Raw genomic sequence first — 18,086 nt, 5'->3', positions numbered from 1 at the left:
CACAGAGCAGCGTTGAGATACGTCTGAGTGAGGATGCGATGACGCAGAACCTAGCTGCAAGCGTCGTAAAGAAGGAGAAAGCTGGCCAGTCCTTTTTGCGCAACCCACTCGCGCGTTTCGAGGTGTCCGAAAATTGCATGGTTTTTGAGGAATGGCGCAGTAATTGCCTTACATCTCGGCGGGTACCAGAAGCGCGCTGTAAGGGAAGGGAAGACGGTGGGAGTGAAAGAAGAACGACAGAAAGAGGCGCCGTAGGGGAGGGCTCCGGAATAATTTCGCCCACCTGGGGATCTCCATGCACTGACACCGCACATCACACGGACGCCTTATGCGTTTCGTCTCCATCGAAATGCGGCCGCCGCGGTCGGGTTCAAACCTGTGTACTCCGGCTCAGTAGTAATACGATTCCATTAAGATGGAACTCTGTGAGCTGGATTGAAGTACGGAAAAATGGAGCCGAGAACCTTTCATCGGGTCAACTTCCGCTGAACCTCAGTGGACCAGAGTAGACAGCGGCATCAAGAGGAAAAGAGGGGAAGGATGGGTGTGGGGTGTGCTGGCATTTCAGAAAAAGTTCGGGATAATGTTGGGCTGCTTCGAATGGGTGGATCTATTTTTAGGTACGTGTTACGGGTGCGCCCCTGAGCGGATGAACACATTTTCACTACAGACCGCGAAAACACGCTCACGTCACGCCCAGATGGACGCGCATACACAAAAGTATTATGCACGTACACTGGAACACGTAGAAGCGTGCGTCACACTCCACAGGTGCGCACTTGCACACAGGTGCACAGCTCGGTTGGCGCCTGGTTGGGATAGGAAAAGAAACCTCGTCCATTATCGCACGCGGTAAACTTCTGGGCTTCGGCTTACATAGGACTATTGGTAGCTCTGCTGTTGCACATAATTTCCTGTAGCTTAAATTACATTACATGCGCACTGGCGAGGACCAATGGAGACAAGACCATGAGGTGTTTATGTGGTGTCGGTAAGAGCTTGAATTGAGTTTCCGTGTAAATTACTCTGTAATTACTGTATTTCAAACCAGCGACCAGCCACACCTCTTAGATTTGTTCACCTTAACCGCAGAACACGCTCGCGCACATTCATTTCAGCAACGTATAAAACAACAAGTCGTATAAGCATACATAATCCCCGTTAATGTCAACATAATATGCGGCTTTGTATGTTTGCGTCTAGAAAGTAAACGTAGGTACAAACAGTCATGGACAAGTTTGCGGGTTGCGGATTCCCAGAAAAAGGCTTATTCCTGCACTGACTCGCTTATCCAAACAGGCGTTATTTTCTTCAGCGGATGTAGCACGCATGTATCCTCTGCATCTATGCTTTTCATTAACCTGTTTTGGCTGATCACGCAGAAATAATTTTCTTTTTTTACCGCTAGTCCGCATGCCATACTTATGTCCATGACTGCACTTTAATGCACGTTCATTAGTTAATACCAAATCGACGAGTGTCAGATTGAGCTGGTTAGGCACACCGCTACGCCAACTGGCTAAGGATATAACGAGAATCTGCCAAATCCCCCAATCCTACAGTCAATCAAGTGGAGATCGAGTCGTGTTTCATGCTCACTTCGTACACCAGCGCTGTCGGTTAGCAGTCTCCTTTCACTTATCATTTGTAATTAAAGAGAAGTATAAACGCCAAAGGATACTTATTCTCAGAATACATATCTTTCGACTGTGCTAACCTCGAGAGACACGATCCGCACCTATGGGTCCACGCCTGGGATTCACACGACGGACCATTGGCCCGCGGACCACGCATCACGTGACGTCCCACTTCCGCTCCGCGATGTTCGCGCCTGGCCCCCGATATTGGTGAACTCAGCCTGACGAAAGACCGTGGGCATGCCTAATCCACCTACTGCCCTGCAAAGGTGAAGGTCTGAGGAGGCTGGGATAAGCGGATTAGACATGCGCGTGGCCTTCCTCCGTACGCGGGCCAGGCGCCTACCTCATGGAGCGGAAGTGGGATGTCACGCGTCGTTTGGTCCGCGGTGGTCCGCGAGCCATTGGTCCGTCATGTGAATACACCTACAGCGGCAGTGTCTAGCTGCCACGGCACACTCTTGATAAGGGCATTGGAAAGTGAATAGCAGCTTCTGCGGGCTAACCACTGAGCGAGAATGATTTTTTTCCTTCAATGAACTGCTCATTGGTTCTGTAGCAGTTACCTCCGATCCAGTTTTGTTGCAGTCCCTACACAAACAGACCGGCTGTCTAATGACAGGTTACAAGCTTCTTAAGCCGATCGCCTTGTGAATTTTGCCTCCTTAAATTCACAAGGAGACTACGATCAAGACTAGTGCCAAGACCGCGAACAGAGTTACACGGCGCTGTAAGCTCTCATGCTCGTTACCAGTGTCGGGTCCGGACGGGCCTTGGGAGGCCTGCATGGCGTGCTCGGAGGTCTCGGCAGGGCTGCCCGCCAACAGCTGTAGGGTGGTCTTCAAGAGCGAGCTGAATCTGGACCGCAGAATCGTGATGCTGGTCGACGAGACAAACGCGCGGAGCTACAACACCACCACGAAATGGCTTCTTCTGCTTCTTCTCCGTGTTGGCAACGGCACGTGCCGACGCGGGTGCTGCTATCCTCGCGTCGTCCCTCTGCATGGCGAATCGGCCGAAATATACCGGGTGTTTCAGCGAACACTTTGGAAAGTGCACAGTTCAATGTAAAAGAGAAATATTTTCAGGAACAACGTGTCAGCCGCGGCGGACGTGAAATTATCCCAATTAGGTAGCTAAGCAATTAAACTTCACTAAACAACTTTAATTAGCACGGTTGGTTTGGTTTGGTTTATGGGGTTTAACGTCCCAAAGCGACTAAGGCTATGAGAGACGCCGTAGTGGAGGGCTCCGGAAATTTCGACCACCTGGGGTTCTTTAACGTGCACTGACATCGCACAGTACACGGGCCTCTAGAATTTCTCCTCCAAAGAAATTCTAGCCGCCGCGGCCGGGATCGAACCCGCGTCTTTCGGGTCAGCAGCCGAGCACCATAACCGCTGAGCCACCGCGGCGGCTACGATCTAGTCGTTGGTGTAAGTTGGAAGTTCGAAGCCATGGACGAAACTATGCTCTATCACTTTTTGAAACGAAGGGAAAACCGTTTTGCCCTGCAGCGCGAGGATATCCGGCACTTTAATTCCGCTCAAAACCGAAACTGAGCGCATCAGGCGTTCAGGAAGCTCGGTGTAAACGCAACTTCCGCCGATGACGTTTCATTAACTATGGCGCCAAATTCGAACTGCTTGCCCCATTGTATCATGGCATGCACTTTCTTTTGCTACGTCGCTCTCGAAAGTAACGACCACGAAATTGGCGACGACTGCCGTGAATAAGATGATGGCACATCACTCTTTTAGACGAGCAAAAAAATCATTCTCCACGGTCCCGCCGCTTGAGCACAAAAAACTGAGCTCGCTGCAAACGCAGCGTCCCCCGATGACGTGTTGCAGTGTCTACGGCGTCCAATTCGAACAGCCTTCGCCCTTGTGCTAAGTTCAGCGCATCATTCTGCTTCGCCTCTTAGCGCTAGAAAAAGGACAGGAACTCCTCGACATGCCTACTAGGAAGCCAATAATTGAACTTAGTTAATTAGCTACCTAATGATGGTTTGCTCCTGAACATATTCTCTTTCTGTTTCGAACTCTCTACTCCTTGTTGAAAGTTTTCGCTGAAACACCCGGTATAACTGCAGAAAAAAACACTGCATCATTTGGAGCAGTTTGGAGAGTAAGCGAATGAGTCCAGGAGATATATAACATTATACGACCTTAAATTCCGGTACGCATGCGTGTGGGTGTCGTGACATGTGTCCGTTGATACCTGCGCCGGTTTATCGCGTCTTGTCGAAATATCGAACTAGCAAGCAACTTAATTGCTAAGTATATACAGGTGCCCACAAAAGTTTTCCCTTGTGAGTATAAGCATGTGGCCACAAACTCAGATTTAATCTGCACTCTTGTACGGTACCCCACAGTGCACCTCTAAATATCAGGGGTGCACGAGTACTAATACTTTCTCAAAACCGAATCGAATACGAATAGTGAAGGTTTGCTACCAAATCGAATAACAATAATTTAGCTCAACGCCGAATCAAGCCCCAATCAAATGGTGAAAGAATCGAATCGAATACAGATCGAATAATCGTACTAATATTCGCTACTTGTGGCGAATGTTCGATACTTATAGCTTGCGAGGGAAGACAGCGAAGTGATAGCAGCAATGCTGACATGGAGTGTTAGCTACAACTTTGCACAGACGCAGTTCTGATCCCTATTCGGGGCGCAAAACTGTGTCACACGCATAAAAAAAAAAAACTTTTGCTACCGATGATGACAGCGTATAATCTAGCACCACATAACGGCAGATTAAAGAGAGAGAGAGAGAAAGAGAGAAAATTTTGCTATCAGTCCCATGTCTGGGTTGCTGACTAAAGAGGTACGAGCTCTGAGCCAGACTTCAGAGGTAGGGGATCGTGGCAGAGCTTATAAACCTTTTAGCCTGTCGCGTCGCACAACCCCGGACACCGCCGCACGAAAGGGCTGCGCGTTTTTTGATACCTATTCGGAAACCTAGGATACTATTCGAACAGCTTTGCATAATTTGGAGCCTTCACTATTCGATTCCTACAGCGGATCGAATAGAAATATATTCGATCTGATGTTAGAAAATTTCGTATCATCTGGTTGGTGCATGGAGTAAGTTCGCACATCCCCATGCTCGAAATCAGTCCAAACTTCTATGTTTGGGATAAATTAAATTATTTGTAACTTCAGTGATCTGAAAATTTCAACGGAAATATTGGAGGTAATGATCCATTCTTCTGATATGAAGCAAAATCTTTCTTTTAAAGTGTTTCCATCGATCGCATCGAACAGTTAAGACTGCCATAGAAAACAAATGAGGAACGCTTTTGAGGACAGCAAAAACGTTAATAGAAAACAAAAAGTTCAAGACTACCGTTGGGTGATCTGCAAATACATTGACTGTTATAGTAAAATCTTACATTATACGAAAAAATTGAGCTTATAAGTGGTTTCTTGTTCAAAAATGCTTTTGTCCACAATTGTTGGGTATGCTTGCACATTGTTCTCACTCGTATCTGCCTGTCGTCAGAAGCAAGGCTTCTGGATAGATGCGTATGAATTAGTCGCAGTGCCACGCGGCTTTGCCTGCCAAGAGGCCGTGCACTGTGATCTCTGATATCTTCCAAATATGCAGCCTTCCAAGTGTACGGTCTTCGGGCCTTAGCTCAATGAAGGTGTTAGACTGAAGGTATTTCGTCCCAGCGCCTGGTATTCTATCTCAGGAGACTTCACAATCGTCTCGAAATACAAACAAAACTAGTGGCGTTCACATTACTTCGGTTCGTGCTGCACACAACTGTTGCTCATTTGCATTGAAGCGTGCTGGACATTGTCTAGAATAGTCAGTACACCTCATCTTCGTTTTTAAGGTGCAACAACTCATGAGTGCGTGCGTGTGTCTTTTTTTATTGTTCTTTAGATGTTTTTCCTGAGAAGACTTAGTCATCAGGCTGATGTACAATCGCGATTATCAAGTGTAGCTTCAAGAAAGTTTATTTGTTTTATATTTACCCATCTCAGCCCTCACGCACTCGTTAATTAATTCCCAGCCTGAAGTATCACGAGTTTCTTGTGGTCCGCGCAGCAGGGTACGATGCAACTATGAACAGTTAGAGCGAAACAAAGAAAAAAACTGAAACAGCGCGCTCTTCAACAGGTTCTTGACCGTATACATCACATGAGCCAGCAGCTAGAGCTTCTTCGGCCCGCATAGTCAATGTGCTCGGAGAATAAATAAACGCAGAGAGTGACAGCCGTGGAAAGTTCCCGCCACATGTATTCAACATTTACCCGCGTCGTCCACGCAATTTCGCACGATGAGACCAGACGTTGGGCAAACGGGCCCGCATGTAGATTTCGATCCAGCCAGCGGCAAGCAGTGTGCACGCACCCTTTGAACATCCAAGCCAACCATGCATCTGACTGCGGCGGTGATCGTCCTGCTCTTAATATCGATGTCTGCCTACGCGTTGCCGCATGAGCTGACAAACCGGGTAAGCCCTAATGTCGATTATGAACCGACCATTGACGCACCAGGGCATGACCGGAACGACATATACGCTATATATTAGATGGTGTTCAATAACTTAAGTCTAATGAGCTTTAATCTGTTTATTAATGTAAGGAATTAAAATATGTAGGATCAAAGTGAATATTTGCAGACCTCCTTGCCAGGAGAGCATAAATTTTCTACATATATAGTAGCCACCAATATCGTGTCCTTGAGCCTGGTGCACATCGGTCTGAACATTCCTACGTAAAATTAATGAGAGCAGCTGTCGAGAACAGACACGACGCAGCGCACTGGACACCGATTCGTCGGACGCGAAGAGTGCATCATTTAGCTGTTCATTTCTCCGGAACAGCCAAGTCCAATGACACCACTTCCAGACTGCGACGTGCAATGAAGTTGCAGGTCTATGCGAGCGCAATGAGACCCGGTGATGTTATAGAACGACGAGGAAACCTGCCTCTGAGCGAGATAATTTCGCATGCCATCACCACCAGTATGCAAACGCAACTCTAGTGAACTATCTATGTTTCGTTTGGACTACCAATACGAACATCCAGCGCGAAGTGAACAGATGCTCTAAATTACATAACGGCTCATTTTAAGCTCAAAGCGTTGTGTTGTTGCTGACCCATAAGTATTTTGCGATGATCACCAAATTACCGATACCTCCACTACGGCACCTCTTTCTCTCTTTCTTCTTTCACTCCCACCTTCCTCCCTTCCCTTACGGCGCGGTTCAGGTGATCACCGAGATATGTGTGACAGATACTGCGCCATTTCCTTTCTTCAAAAACCAATTTACCAATTTACCAGTGGCAATGTATCCAATTAGCAAAACACCCGTTTACGGCAGCAGAAATATGAAAGCCAAGCGGAATTTATAAACAAGAGCAGACTAATTTCAGCTAGGTATGCTTCATTGTCCAGATACTACTTTTCAGCTCAAGAAAAGGCGTAACAAGAAAAAGCGTACACACACACACAAAAAAAGGAAATCGGCGCTGCTGGTCTTGAGCCATTATTATTTTTCTTGCCACGTCGTGACTGCCTTATAAAGCCTCTTTTAAGACCGAAGTGAACTTGCAAAGCAGAACCCTTCCGAGTTCCGACAGATGCGTCATCTCGCGGGGGCTTCATGCAACCAATTCCATCGTTGTTCCTTGATTACACGGTGTGCAGTGGGACACCCTGGAGAACAGCAGGGTGGACCTCTCGGCACTAGGCATGCAGCTCATCGAGGGCGACATGGCAGTGCGCTTCGCCGATTGGCTGCAGAGCGACGAAGGCGGCAACGAGACCACCGACGAGCAGCATCAGCGCAAGGGAACGCCCTTCATCTGGAGGCGGTGGCCGCGCAGGACCGTCTACTACGACTTCCATTCGTGTGAGCACGCACTTGACGTTACCTGGCGTCATGATGGAGCTCGGGCCATGCATACCAAAGCGCATGCAGCTGCAGGTGGCGTAAGCGGGTCAGAAAAGCCCTGCAGGTTCTCGCCTCGCTTCTGTTCTCTAAATGGCTGGCACTATATGACGTCGACGCAAACCAGAAAATAGCATAAGGTGTGTTTGAGGGGATACACCTATATGCCTAAGGCCTTCTTCATATCGATAGCGTGAAGGGGATGAGGCACGGCAAAACGTAATAGAGAACATGGCGTTTTTGTATGAATAAGTACGTACCATCAGCGTCAAATGAAACATGAACAACTTCACCGCGAGCGCAAACAGTCAAAAATATTAGCGGCCGGAGAGGGAATACAGGCGTGTCTTATTAAAGAGCAGTTTTTACGCTTTCGATGCGAAAATCAAACGCTCTATAGCAGTCTGCCTCCCTACCAGTTTTGCAGTTCACGTTTCAAATGACGCCGATAGCGTGCACCTTCCACTGTGCACACCTCTGCCCAAAGCGTACGCAGTAAGCACGGTGCAGTAAGCACGGTGCAGTAAGCACAGACAGGAAAGCAGCCATACTGCCGGGTGCTAATATTTGTGCAAGCATGGTCTCGAAAGTCTGACGCAAAGATCTGGCTGAATTGACGTTGGGGCAAGGTTCGACGTTCGCACACAGAAAAAGATCGTTGAGTTACGCACAGGCAGTGCGAAGGAGCGTGTACCCAGATGCGGAGATGATATTGCTCCGACGGGGGTTCGATCCCGGCCGCGGTGGCTGGAATTTCTTTGGAGGAGAAATTCTAGAGGCCCGTGTACTGTGCGATGTCAGTGCACGTTAAAGAACCCCAGGTGCTCGAAATTTCCGGAGCCCTCCACTACGGCGTCTCTCATAGCCTCAGTCGCTTTGGGACGTTAAACCCCATAAACCAACCAACCCGAAATGTCGCGAGCTCCTCACGAGGTCCATAGGAACTCCCAAGAGCACATATAATCACGCCGAATACGTCTCAACTCGCCACACTCACCCTAACCACGCGACAAAAAATTATACGTATACCATTCGCCACTGTCAGTGCTAACTCACGTTAAAAGTGCGCTCAGTTATGACTGCATTGTGCTTGTATAGCAAGTGGCTGAGCACACGCTAATGGTGAATTAAAAATGCAAATTTGGAGAACTTTCAAGAAGACTTTTCCGACCCGCTTGCTTAAAATATTCTTTCTCTCTCTCTCTGGGCTTGTCATCTTTTACGTGGGCTCGGGATCTGTGTGCGCCCTCTTTTTTATTCTTATTTACGCAAAGCAGTGGCTGAAGTCCGTCCCAGCGCTGAGACTTAGCGGTCGAGGCGCTATGCGTGCTGATGAGCACGAGGTCACAGGTTCGACACGTGGTAACAGAGGCCGGATCGCGCTCAGGACAAAATGAAAAAGAAAATTGATTTGAGGATTGCACAGTATTCCGCTCTCTGACGCTCCTCCCACTTCGTAGTTGCGGAGTAGTACAGATAAGGGGAGATAAGATGGGGAGGGAGAGAGCGGAAGAGGTGCAGGTACGTGCCAGGAACTGAACGTCCAGGTGGTGAGTCCGTTGGTACGCACTACATGTGATCAAGATCGCTGTGCCGGAACTCGTACACCTGTGCATCAAAACACCCGTGCGAACTGAACATTATCTGTCTGTAATTAAATAGCACGCACTAGCTTCGCCAATACTCAGACCGCTCGGTATACTGAAAAGCCTATTTGCTTCGGGCCCTGATATCCATATCCATGATAGTGCTCTCTAAAAACGGATACGCCTATATGGGAATAAACAGGGCGTGAGCTGTCCTGTAGCACACAAACTTTTATAAAAGAGAGTGCAGTAGAGGTCAGATTACTCCCTTTTTACTCATTTTGTGTTTAGAGTGTGACAGAAAAGAGTGCAAACTGAACGGAACAGGAAGTGAAGAGGAAGACAACACACTGTGCTGGATCTTCAACAACTTTTCTAAACTTCTGGCTTGCGACATCCATATTCCACTCGCCTCCTTGACACCACACGATAAATTGTGGGCCTCGACGCGCACAAGCGAAGCGTGGGCTGTGAGGTATGCTGTATGTGAAGGTCTCCGTATTTAGCTAGACCATGTTGGGTTCTGTAACGAGCTCTGACAACGCACAGCACACGGACGTCTTTTGAGTTTCGCTTACAACGAAACGCGGCCGCCACGGCCGGGACCACGGTGGAAGAATATCCAGTGTGGCCGGGACTACCCATGTCCTCCGAATCAATAGCCGAGCGCCCTAACCATAGAGCCTCTGCTTGACCGTCATGACAAGAGGCATGCGTGCACGGGCAGCAGTCTTCTGCTCTGGAAAACACAAGCGCTTGGTGGATAACTGGCGCAATGCAAAGCATATGACTGAACTGGACATCCACTATGTTTTACGAACTACATCGACTGTAAATTCGGCACGCGAGGTGGCTCGTCCAGCACTTTCTCCCCGCTTTCTAGCTCCCCTGCTCTCTTGGCAGAGGTCAATGGCAACCGAATATGCTACAGTCGGCTACGATAGGACGCTGTACAATGTGGCCCACCTACGTTTCACGTACAGCGTTCGCAGTTTGACGGGTCAAATTCCAGCTTTAGGCCACGCTGACATGAAGAGCGCCCTGCTCATAGTAGGTGTGCATCCGCACAGAACTGCGGCCTTGTTTGTCGGCGCAATGAGTTGGGCGCTATGCTATGGAGACATCGGTGGCTAACCCTACGATTCGTTTAGTGATTCTAGTCGGTAAGAGAAACGACCTACATAGCGGGCATGGCAGCCAGGAGCAGATTTTATGGGCCGTTCTTGTAGAAGGAATCTGTTGAGGGCTGGCCCCATTTGCAGCTTATATATATATATATATATATATATATATATATATATATATATATATATACACACACACATTTTCTCGCAGCCTCATAAATGTGAAGCCTGAGGTGGAATGATCCGCTTAAGTGAGAGATCAACAAATGCACTAGGAAACATACTGCTCGTTTGAACCGGCGTTATGAATGTGGCGTCCCACTTATAGACTAAAACAATATGCATGCAAAGCTGTCGCTTTGAGCTTCGTATACCGAGTTTTAGAATAATCCGAATCATCGCACCAACAGAGCTGCGGCATGCCGCTGGTGGCACATGTCTCAGCTGCTTGATTTTTTTTTTTTTCACTTTTTCTGCGGTGTACCACATTATATCCTGTTTCTTGCGGCTGTTATGCTTCTGGTTGCATACTCGACAAAAAAGATTCCGACGTTATGAATTACTCAGAGCACAAATGTGGACCGCTCAGCCTCTGTGTACTTTTACTGTACCGACAGATAAAAATCGCGGCCAATAACGCGCTTGTTTAGATAATATTTAATTACATGTATACAAATACGGAACTGTCGAGTAGCACCTCCGCACGCATGCTCATGAACGTTGTTCTGTACATCAGCTAACATATGTTCACCCCTCCCACTGAGGATCCTACTGTCAAAACGCAGCGCCGGGATGAGGAAGGGTTATAAAACACTTATTTCAATGTGATGGAACTGCAAAATATGCAAAATATTACTGAGCAGTTTTTTTTTTACATCGGCAGAGAAAAGCAGTCCCTGCGCCTCTCAGGCATCATTGTAAAAAGCCCCTTCGAAGTAATTTCCATTCTCTCCGAATCACAGAAAATATATGACACATCTGTATGTTGTTAACTGCAAACAAAGAATGAGAACCTGAAAAGATTTCCTCAAAGTGACCCGGCAAGTAAACAGTTCCAACGTTACGGGTCCTTGGCCGCCAGTATCGTCAGAAAACCTGCGCGGCCAAATACTGCAGAACGACGGGACAGGTCCGACAGAGTAAAGGTATGGGGCAGACTTGGCGCCCCCCTTAGATGATTGGGGGGGGGGGGGGGGGAGGCACCTCCTTTCCCCCTGTGCGCACGCCCTATGGCCGGGCGATAAAGCCACACTCATTATTGTTTGGAGTAGCCGGGTATATAGCCGGAGGTAAATGTCAGGTGGACGAATGATGCTAAGAAGTTCGCGTGGAAAAGGTGGCCGCCGCTGGCACAGGATAGGTTTAATTGGAGGGATATGGGAGAGGCCTTTGTCCTACAGTGGGCGTAGTTAGTCTGATGATGATGATGATGAAGGTGATGACAAGTAAAAGAAGTATGGTGAGAGAGAGGTAAATTCAATTGTTGCCTCATTCATGACCCCTCATATGACTTCCTCTGACAAACGCTATTCCTACCGTTGTTCCGGCGACCTCATTATTAGGCCTCTTGCTTGGCACGCGGGAATCGTGCGTTTGAAATTAGAGGCACAGTTCAACAGCACGACGCCCACAGTTGCGCTAGCGTGCCAAGCATACCTATACTCTGAAGCTGCATCGGAGGAAAGGGAGAATTTACAGACACGTACGCGCGTGCTCTGTTGAGAGAGAGAGGGAGAGGCCTCCTCACCCACATCGGAAAGTGGCAGCTCGCACTGAGGCCTGGACACGTGCGCTATGCGCAGTCAGGCAGCGTGGACAGAGCGGTGCAGCTGTGTGTAAAGCAAACACAAAGGCATGGACGAACGACACGAGCAATAGCCGATCTGTGGCACCAGCCGGCATTCGGCCCCGATTCTGGGCCCAGTGGGGATATTGTGGACACGTACACATGCTCCAGCAGACTGAGCTGTAAAGCGTAAAGGGAGAAAAAAAAGGAAAAGAGAGACAAATGGCGATTACAACGATGATAGGTTTTTTTTGGCGTAAAATCAGCTTATGTCTAACTGCGCCACACGCAAGGCTCAAAGGTCATGCAATTCGCCTAAAAGGTTATATGACCGCATATACATATATATATATATGTGTGTGTGTGTGTGTGTGTGTGTGTGTGTGTGTGTGTGTGTGTGTGTGTGTGTGTGTGTGTGTGTGTGTGTGTGTGTGTGTGTGTGTGTGTGTGTGTGTGTGTGTGTGTGTGTGTGTGTGTGTGAGAGAGAGAGAGAGAGCCGACAGCCAGAGAAACTAAGGAACACAGGGGATTTTTTAAATATTCATTTATTTTTATGGTGTTGATTAAAGGAGAATATTACTGAATATGTTATCGTTTAAAGATAATTGATTAGAAAAGCCGAAGAAAAAACAACACATGCCGCCGGTGGGAACCGAACCTACGACCTCCTAATTCGGAGCAATGACCGCAAGTTAGGATGTGAAATGTAGCTTGGCATACGGGGAACAATATGCAATAAGCAGGTTATGTCCCGAATTTGGGTGGCGTGACCTCTTTAAAAACCGAACTAAACTAAACTTTAAAAATAAAGATGGTTTATAGTTTATGGGTGTTTAACGTCCCAAAGCGACTCAGGCTATGAGGGACGCCGTAGTGAAGGGCTCCGGAAATTTCGACCACCTGGGGTTCTTCAACGTTCACTGACGTCGCACAGTACAGGGGCCTCTAGAATAAAGAGGATGCGAGAGTGTGTATATAATAAGAAAATTGTGAATAGAGATAGGTGTAAGATGTACACGATCACGTGTGCAGAGGTGTATTTTGGACGATGGATTGCTAGAACAAAGAAGAATACGAAAGGATGGAGCATTAAAAGAGCAAAATACCTTCTAACTGCACCACTGAGGTTGAAAAGAAGCTCAGGTAATAACAAATGATTACCTGTGCTTAAAAAAAAAGTGAGGTCTCTAAACGAATCTTGAGCAGTATATGCGTGTACATCCGTGCTGAACGTGACATGGTGTATACAACAAAATCTAAACAGACGTATCAACCGCTCCGTGCGTTGCGCTGGTTCTTCTGTTGAGAATGTGAAACTTTAGAGTATGAAGATAAATAAAGAGGGATGTGCAGATTAAGATTGCGCTCCGTAACCGAGAAAGCTGGTCGGCTTTCCTTACACTGAGCGACGACTTTTAAGTGAACAGCTATACTTTTTCCCTTCCTTGCCACTTGTATTTTCGCCTGCAGGCGTCAGAGTCCGAAAACGAGAGATAGTTCATGCCTGAAAAGGACGAGAGCAAACATTTGAATTCAAGCTTTGTTTCATTTTACGCAGTGAGAATTACAAGCATCCGGTGCCCAGAATGTCTCTGGCATGCTCAGCCAACCATGGGCGCCACTTTCTATCCTCCCTCCCCCCATGCGCGGTAGTCAGAACATTCTAAACCCGAAAGAAGCAAAACCGGATTAAGCTGTCCTCCAGAGCACTCCCTTTCAGGGACAGGGGTAGATTTTAGGGCAGGGGTAATTATGGGGTAGATTTCCATCGATATAAATAAGGAATACTTGTGGTTGGAAACAGGGAAGTTTAAGCAGTTACGAAGATTTTACCCAGTGTCTCAATCTCCTCTATTTACTAAACTCAGGACCTCCGGGCTGCCGATTTATTGGCACTGCAACCAGCAACGGCTCACCTTACACGAGGTTTCAACGTTACTGCGAGAGAATGATGCGTTATACACAACAGCTTCGCTTTACAGTGCAACTTCGACGTAGACCTATCACTAAGAATGTTCTTGGCCACAACCTGTTCCGCCAAACGACAGTGTTGATGAAGCACACGAAGACGAGTGTATTACTCAGTTAAAAGAGGTCGGATATGATCCTATTGTGCACGGACAAGTGAGCATTTCTTGCAAACGATAAGGCATCCAAACACTCGGGCAGAACGCAGGAAGCTGGAAACTGCTGAAACGATAACAAAATGGGGGCTTCAGACCCCGATGGCGACCTCCTCAATCGCTTGGACGTAAAAAAAAAAAAAAAAATCGGCAGGCGATCATAGAGTGTTATGCTTTAAATTTGCGTCAGAAGTGCTGGTTTTACATTTCGCGTTTACAATAATTGTGTTCCCATTGCATTTTTGAACTTGAATTCGCCGTCGCTTTTTCGTACTGCGGCTGCGTGAACTTCTGGCTAGGGGAAAAGGGTGGAATTGTATGGATGGGTTAGTGGTGGATGCTGCTTCTGGAGGGTAAAACTCGGGTGGTGGGAGATAGGTGAAAGCTTCAGATACACAGACCCTGGCGTCTTCGCCGAATGAGGGCTGCGCTGCTAACACACTGAAAAACGTAGATGGGGGTGGGGGGGGACGGGGCGGGGGGGAGGGGGGGGGAGGGGGCTGCTCTACATACTCTATTGAGGGAAGCGTATGACAGCCACATTCATAAGATCGCTGCGCAGTTATCACAAAAATAACCACTACATTCTGCCAGCGTCTAGCCAGTCCTCCGTCCCTACCACCCACTCTTCTGCAACCAAGGACACTTAGATCAATGGCTGCAAATTAGTGCATTCTCAAGAGCACTCCTTCCTCAACTGCCACCCGACAGAGATGGGAAACATTCTACAGGGTCACGTGACAGTTTTGAGAAACCTTAGCCCACCCTTTTATGAATGTTGTAACAGAAGAGTCTGTAAAAAGAAATGTGGGCGCAGGGTAATATTTTATGCCGAGTATACTGATACCACTGTCAGCACCGAGGTGAATATGCGGCTACATCCGATGTCATGCACCTGTAAAGCGTTTTTCCAGTTTATAAAGCCGCACTGCTGTCGCACTACAGTGAATACCGGAAGTTATATATATACGTACGCCACGCAGAGCGGCATGCACTTATCCCCAGAAGGCAAGGCTGCAGGTAAAAGCAGCAGTACAGCCTACAGGTGGCAAGCAGTCCCACATATGGCCTGTCGGCATGCTGCAGATGTAAGGCGAGGACGCCAGTAGAGACCGGCAGACAAGTATGGCACGGCATGGGTGTGGGCGAGCCACGGTGGAAGAATATTCTTCCACCGTGGGGCGAGCGGAACATTCCCTGTCTCGCAGTCGAGCTGGCATTCGCTTCTCCTACGTGGCTAAGTAGGTGGCAGCTGGTGCCTCATCGTTCAAGTTCCGTAACGTCAATAGACTTGCGCCAATGCACCTGCACCGTTGGTCTGGTATTCAGCTAACAGCACCTTGCAATAGGAAAAAGGAGGCCATGCTTCTGGAAAACAACGCCTGCATGCACTTTTCATATGCCATGCACTTCTTATGCTAGTGCAGTCGACAGAGCCAATGCAGTTATGCGGTTAGATGTGCGAGGAGTATGTGCGTGTGTGTGTTGGGGGTGGGGGTGGGGGGTGAGGGGAGAGGAGCTTCCGACCCAAGGTCATTTCGCTGAAGCAGTAACACAATGCAAGCAAACTTTTATTGCTGCTGCAAAATTTCCTTAGAGCTCGACACGCTCCTACCACATGTTTGAACTGAAAGCATTAGCGAATGCAGCCATAGGCGGATTAAAAAAAAAAAAAAACGCGGGAAAGAGCAAGAGGGGCTACTGCTCTCCTCCCTAGCAGAGAAATTTTCTAGCAGAGACCCACGCTCCCCCTCCCCCGAGTGTCCTTAATTTTTCCTACCAGTTTCAAAAGTTAAAAAGATATATTCCGTATATGCGACTGCGCCCCCTCTCTCTCAACTGCCCCCACTCTCAATAATTCTCATATCCTCTCCAGAATGGAACAGCGAATGGGACAGAGGCGATGGAGTAATGACATCACGTTCCAGCCTGCGTCGCTGATTGTGTTTTCACATACACTTCCCCTTTTGTTCATTATTGCGTAACAAGGATACAAGGAAAACCCGTAAAGCGAACGACGATTGCCGAACGGTAGCCGTACAAGTTTGCAATTGCCTCCTGACAAGAAAAAAAAAAAGGGAATGGAAGCACTGATCATACTTCACATTGACGGTCAGGCACATACAAGATGATAATCAGAGGAGAAGGTGATTGGTCGAGATTTGTTGTGGTTAGAAAATTCTGCAACTGCTTTAAGTGTCTCATTACGGTACGAGGTGCGATCGCCCAGAACAACTCGGCAAGTGATGATGCCCGCGGCAAGGCAAGGATAAGAAGTTTAAAAAGAAAGCTGATTGGGCAGGTTGGTAAGGGATTTATGCTTCGATTTCAAAGCGCAACAATAGCATGGACTAAGAAAGCGCTTATGTCGCCGTACTCCTTCTTTCTGGTCATTGTAGCGCTTCGAAATCGAAGTATGAACGCATGCCTTCTACCTCAACTCAGCGCCTGCGACTCTGGTCTTCTCGTCACTCAAAACCATCGCGTCACGGAGAACCGACCGTGCACTGCGTTCAGCAACAGCATTTGGGTGACGATACACATAAAACGAGAACCTGCCCTGTAAACCATGGCTGGCAAACCTGAGTGGCACCCACCTTCGTCCTTCCTGTCTTCCTGGTCCTCGAGGTGCTTGATGACCAGCTCGGCCATGACCGAGGCGCGCCTCGACTGCCTCGCCGTGTGGTAGAATGCCTCCGGTGGACCCGTCACCTTGTCCAGCTCGATGTCGCTGTTGCGTCGTTCGTACGTGCCCCCGCTCACGGGGCTCAGCTGGTCAGCGCCCCGCTTTTTGTGGTGGTGGTGGTGGTGGTGATGATGTTTCCCATTGTCCCCGCTCCCGGTCTCCATCTTTCCGCGAGGCATGTCTCCTTGTAGATCGGTATAGCCTCCTTCGAACCTTTTCAGCACTGGTAACCAAGTTCAGTCGTACAGACTTGATTCGGTGCGAAGTTACGAACACTTGAAGAATTCCCCGAGAGAGGGAGCACTGAAAGTCGAATGCGGAGCGCAGTACCAAGTGCTGCTTGGCGGGGTACAGTGAACTCCGTGATCCTTTTGAACTCTTCAAAGGGCCACTTCTTTTGCTGATGGCGCGAATGTTTGAAATATGCCACCCTGTATGTCTTGAGGAACTGAAACAGTTGACCGAGTTGTGGAGCGACGCTTACTAGAACTTTGTTAAGGCCGCTGGTCGATAGACGTCAGAGCCTTGAGAAAGCAGTCAGTGTTCAAGCAGGCAAGACGATGCAGAGGTAGGTTTCCTGGAGGAATATTGACGCAGCGCCTTCCGTAACTGCCGCAGCGGAACGCTTCCACCGGCAGATCTGTTCACGGCTCCGTGCACTTGTGTTCTCCCGGCGAAGCAGGCTACACCTCGCGCATCTACTGTATGCACAGCGAGTTAAGCTATCACCTCGCTCTCTACCTGAGCGCGTACGCGCACTGCAGGCTGCCGATATAGAAACGAGCGCACCGTGTACCGACAATTCAAAGCGCCGCGGTGTTCGCGCAGCACGTGAGCTGCTGGGGCAACTCGCCGGCAATCCGCACCCACTCCGTTCTCCGTCGCGTTGTGACAGAAACAAGGGAGAGAGAGAGAGAGAAGCAGACGGGGGCGAGAGGAGGATAATAGTAAAACAGAGCAGAGGCTCGGTCGTCCGCGGTGTTTGCCGAGCCTTCCCCTTCCCGTCTCCGCTGCCGGCGCGGACTGAGAGAAAGGCGCGGGGTCGGAAAGGGAGCCGTAACGCGATGTGCGCACCGCCAGCCGCGCGCGCATTTATCGCACCGGGAACGCGGCGAGGCTGCTGTCTCGTCACGAGACCCACCTATCCGTCGGACCTCGGAGCGAAGTTCCGCGAAGCTTCCACCTGGCCAACGTATATATAAATGCGTTCCAACGGTCGAC

General features: G+C 48.6%; 2 protein-coding genes across 2 annotated transcripts in view; one reads left to right on the top strand and one right to left on the bottom strand.

The window, feature by feature from the left end:
- Window positions 1–17,756, bottom strand: part of VhaSFD (V-type proton ATPase subunit VhaSFD) — a 41,388-nt gene extending 23,632 nt beyond the window's left edge. Inside the window, exon 1 of the mRNA XM_089545634.1 lies at window positions 16,777–17,756. Coding sequence (XP_089401760.1) covers window positions 16,777–17,044 — 268 coding nt within the window. The 5' untranslated portion in view covers window positions 17,045–17,756. The remainder of the gene's footprint in view (window positions 1–16,776) is intronic.
- LOC149343116 (blastula protease 10-like) overlaps window positions 5,954–18,086 on the top strand; it is a 38,880-nt gene continuing 26,747 nt past the window's right edge. The window contains exons 1-2 of the mRNA XM_089545639.1: window positions 5,954–6,117; window positions 7,317–7,521. Of these exons, the coding sequence (XP_089401765.1) occupies window positions 6,037–6,117; window positions 7,317–7,521 (286 nt within the window). The 5' untranslated portion in view covers window positions 5,954–6,036. The remainder of the gene's footprint in view (window positions 6,118–7,316; window positions 7,522–18,086) is intronic.

The sequence above is a fragment of the Amblyomma mixtum genome, chromosome 5 (genome assembly GCF_055824585.1).
Source record: "Amblyomma mixtum isolate Tamu chromosome 5, ASM5582458v1, whole genome shotgun sequence".
Lineage (NCBI taxonomy): Eukaryota > Metazoa > Arthropoda > Arachnida > Ixodida > Ixodidae > Amblyomma > Amblyomma mixtum.
This window is presented reverse-complemented; position numbering and strand designations above follow the sequence as displayed.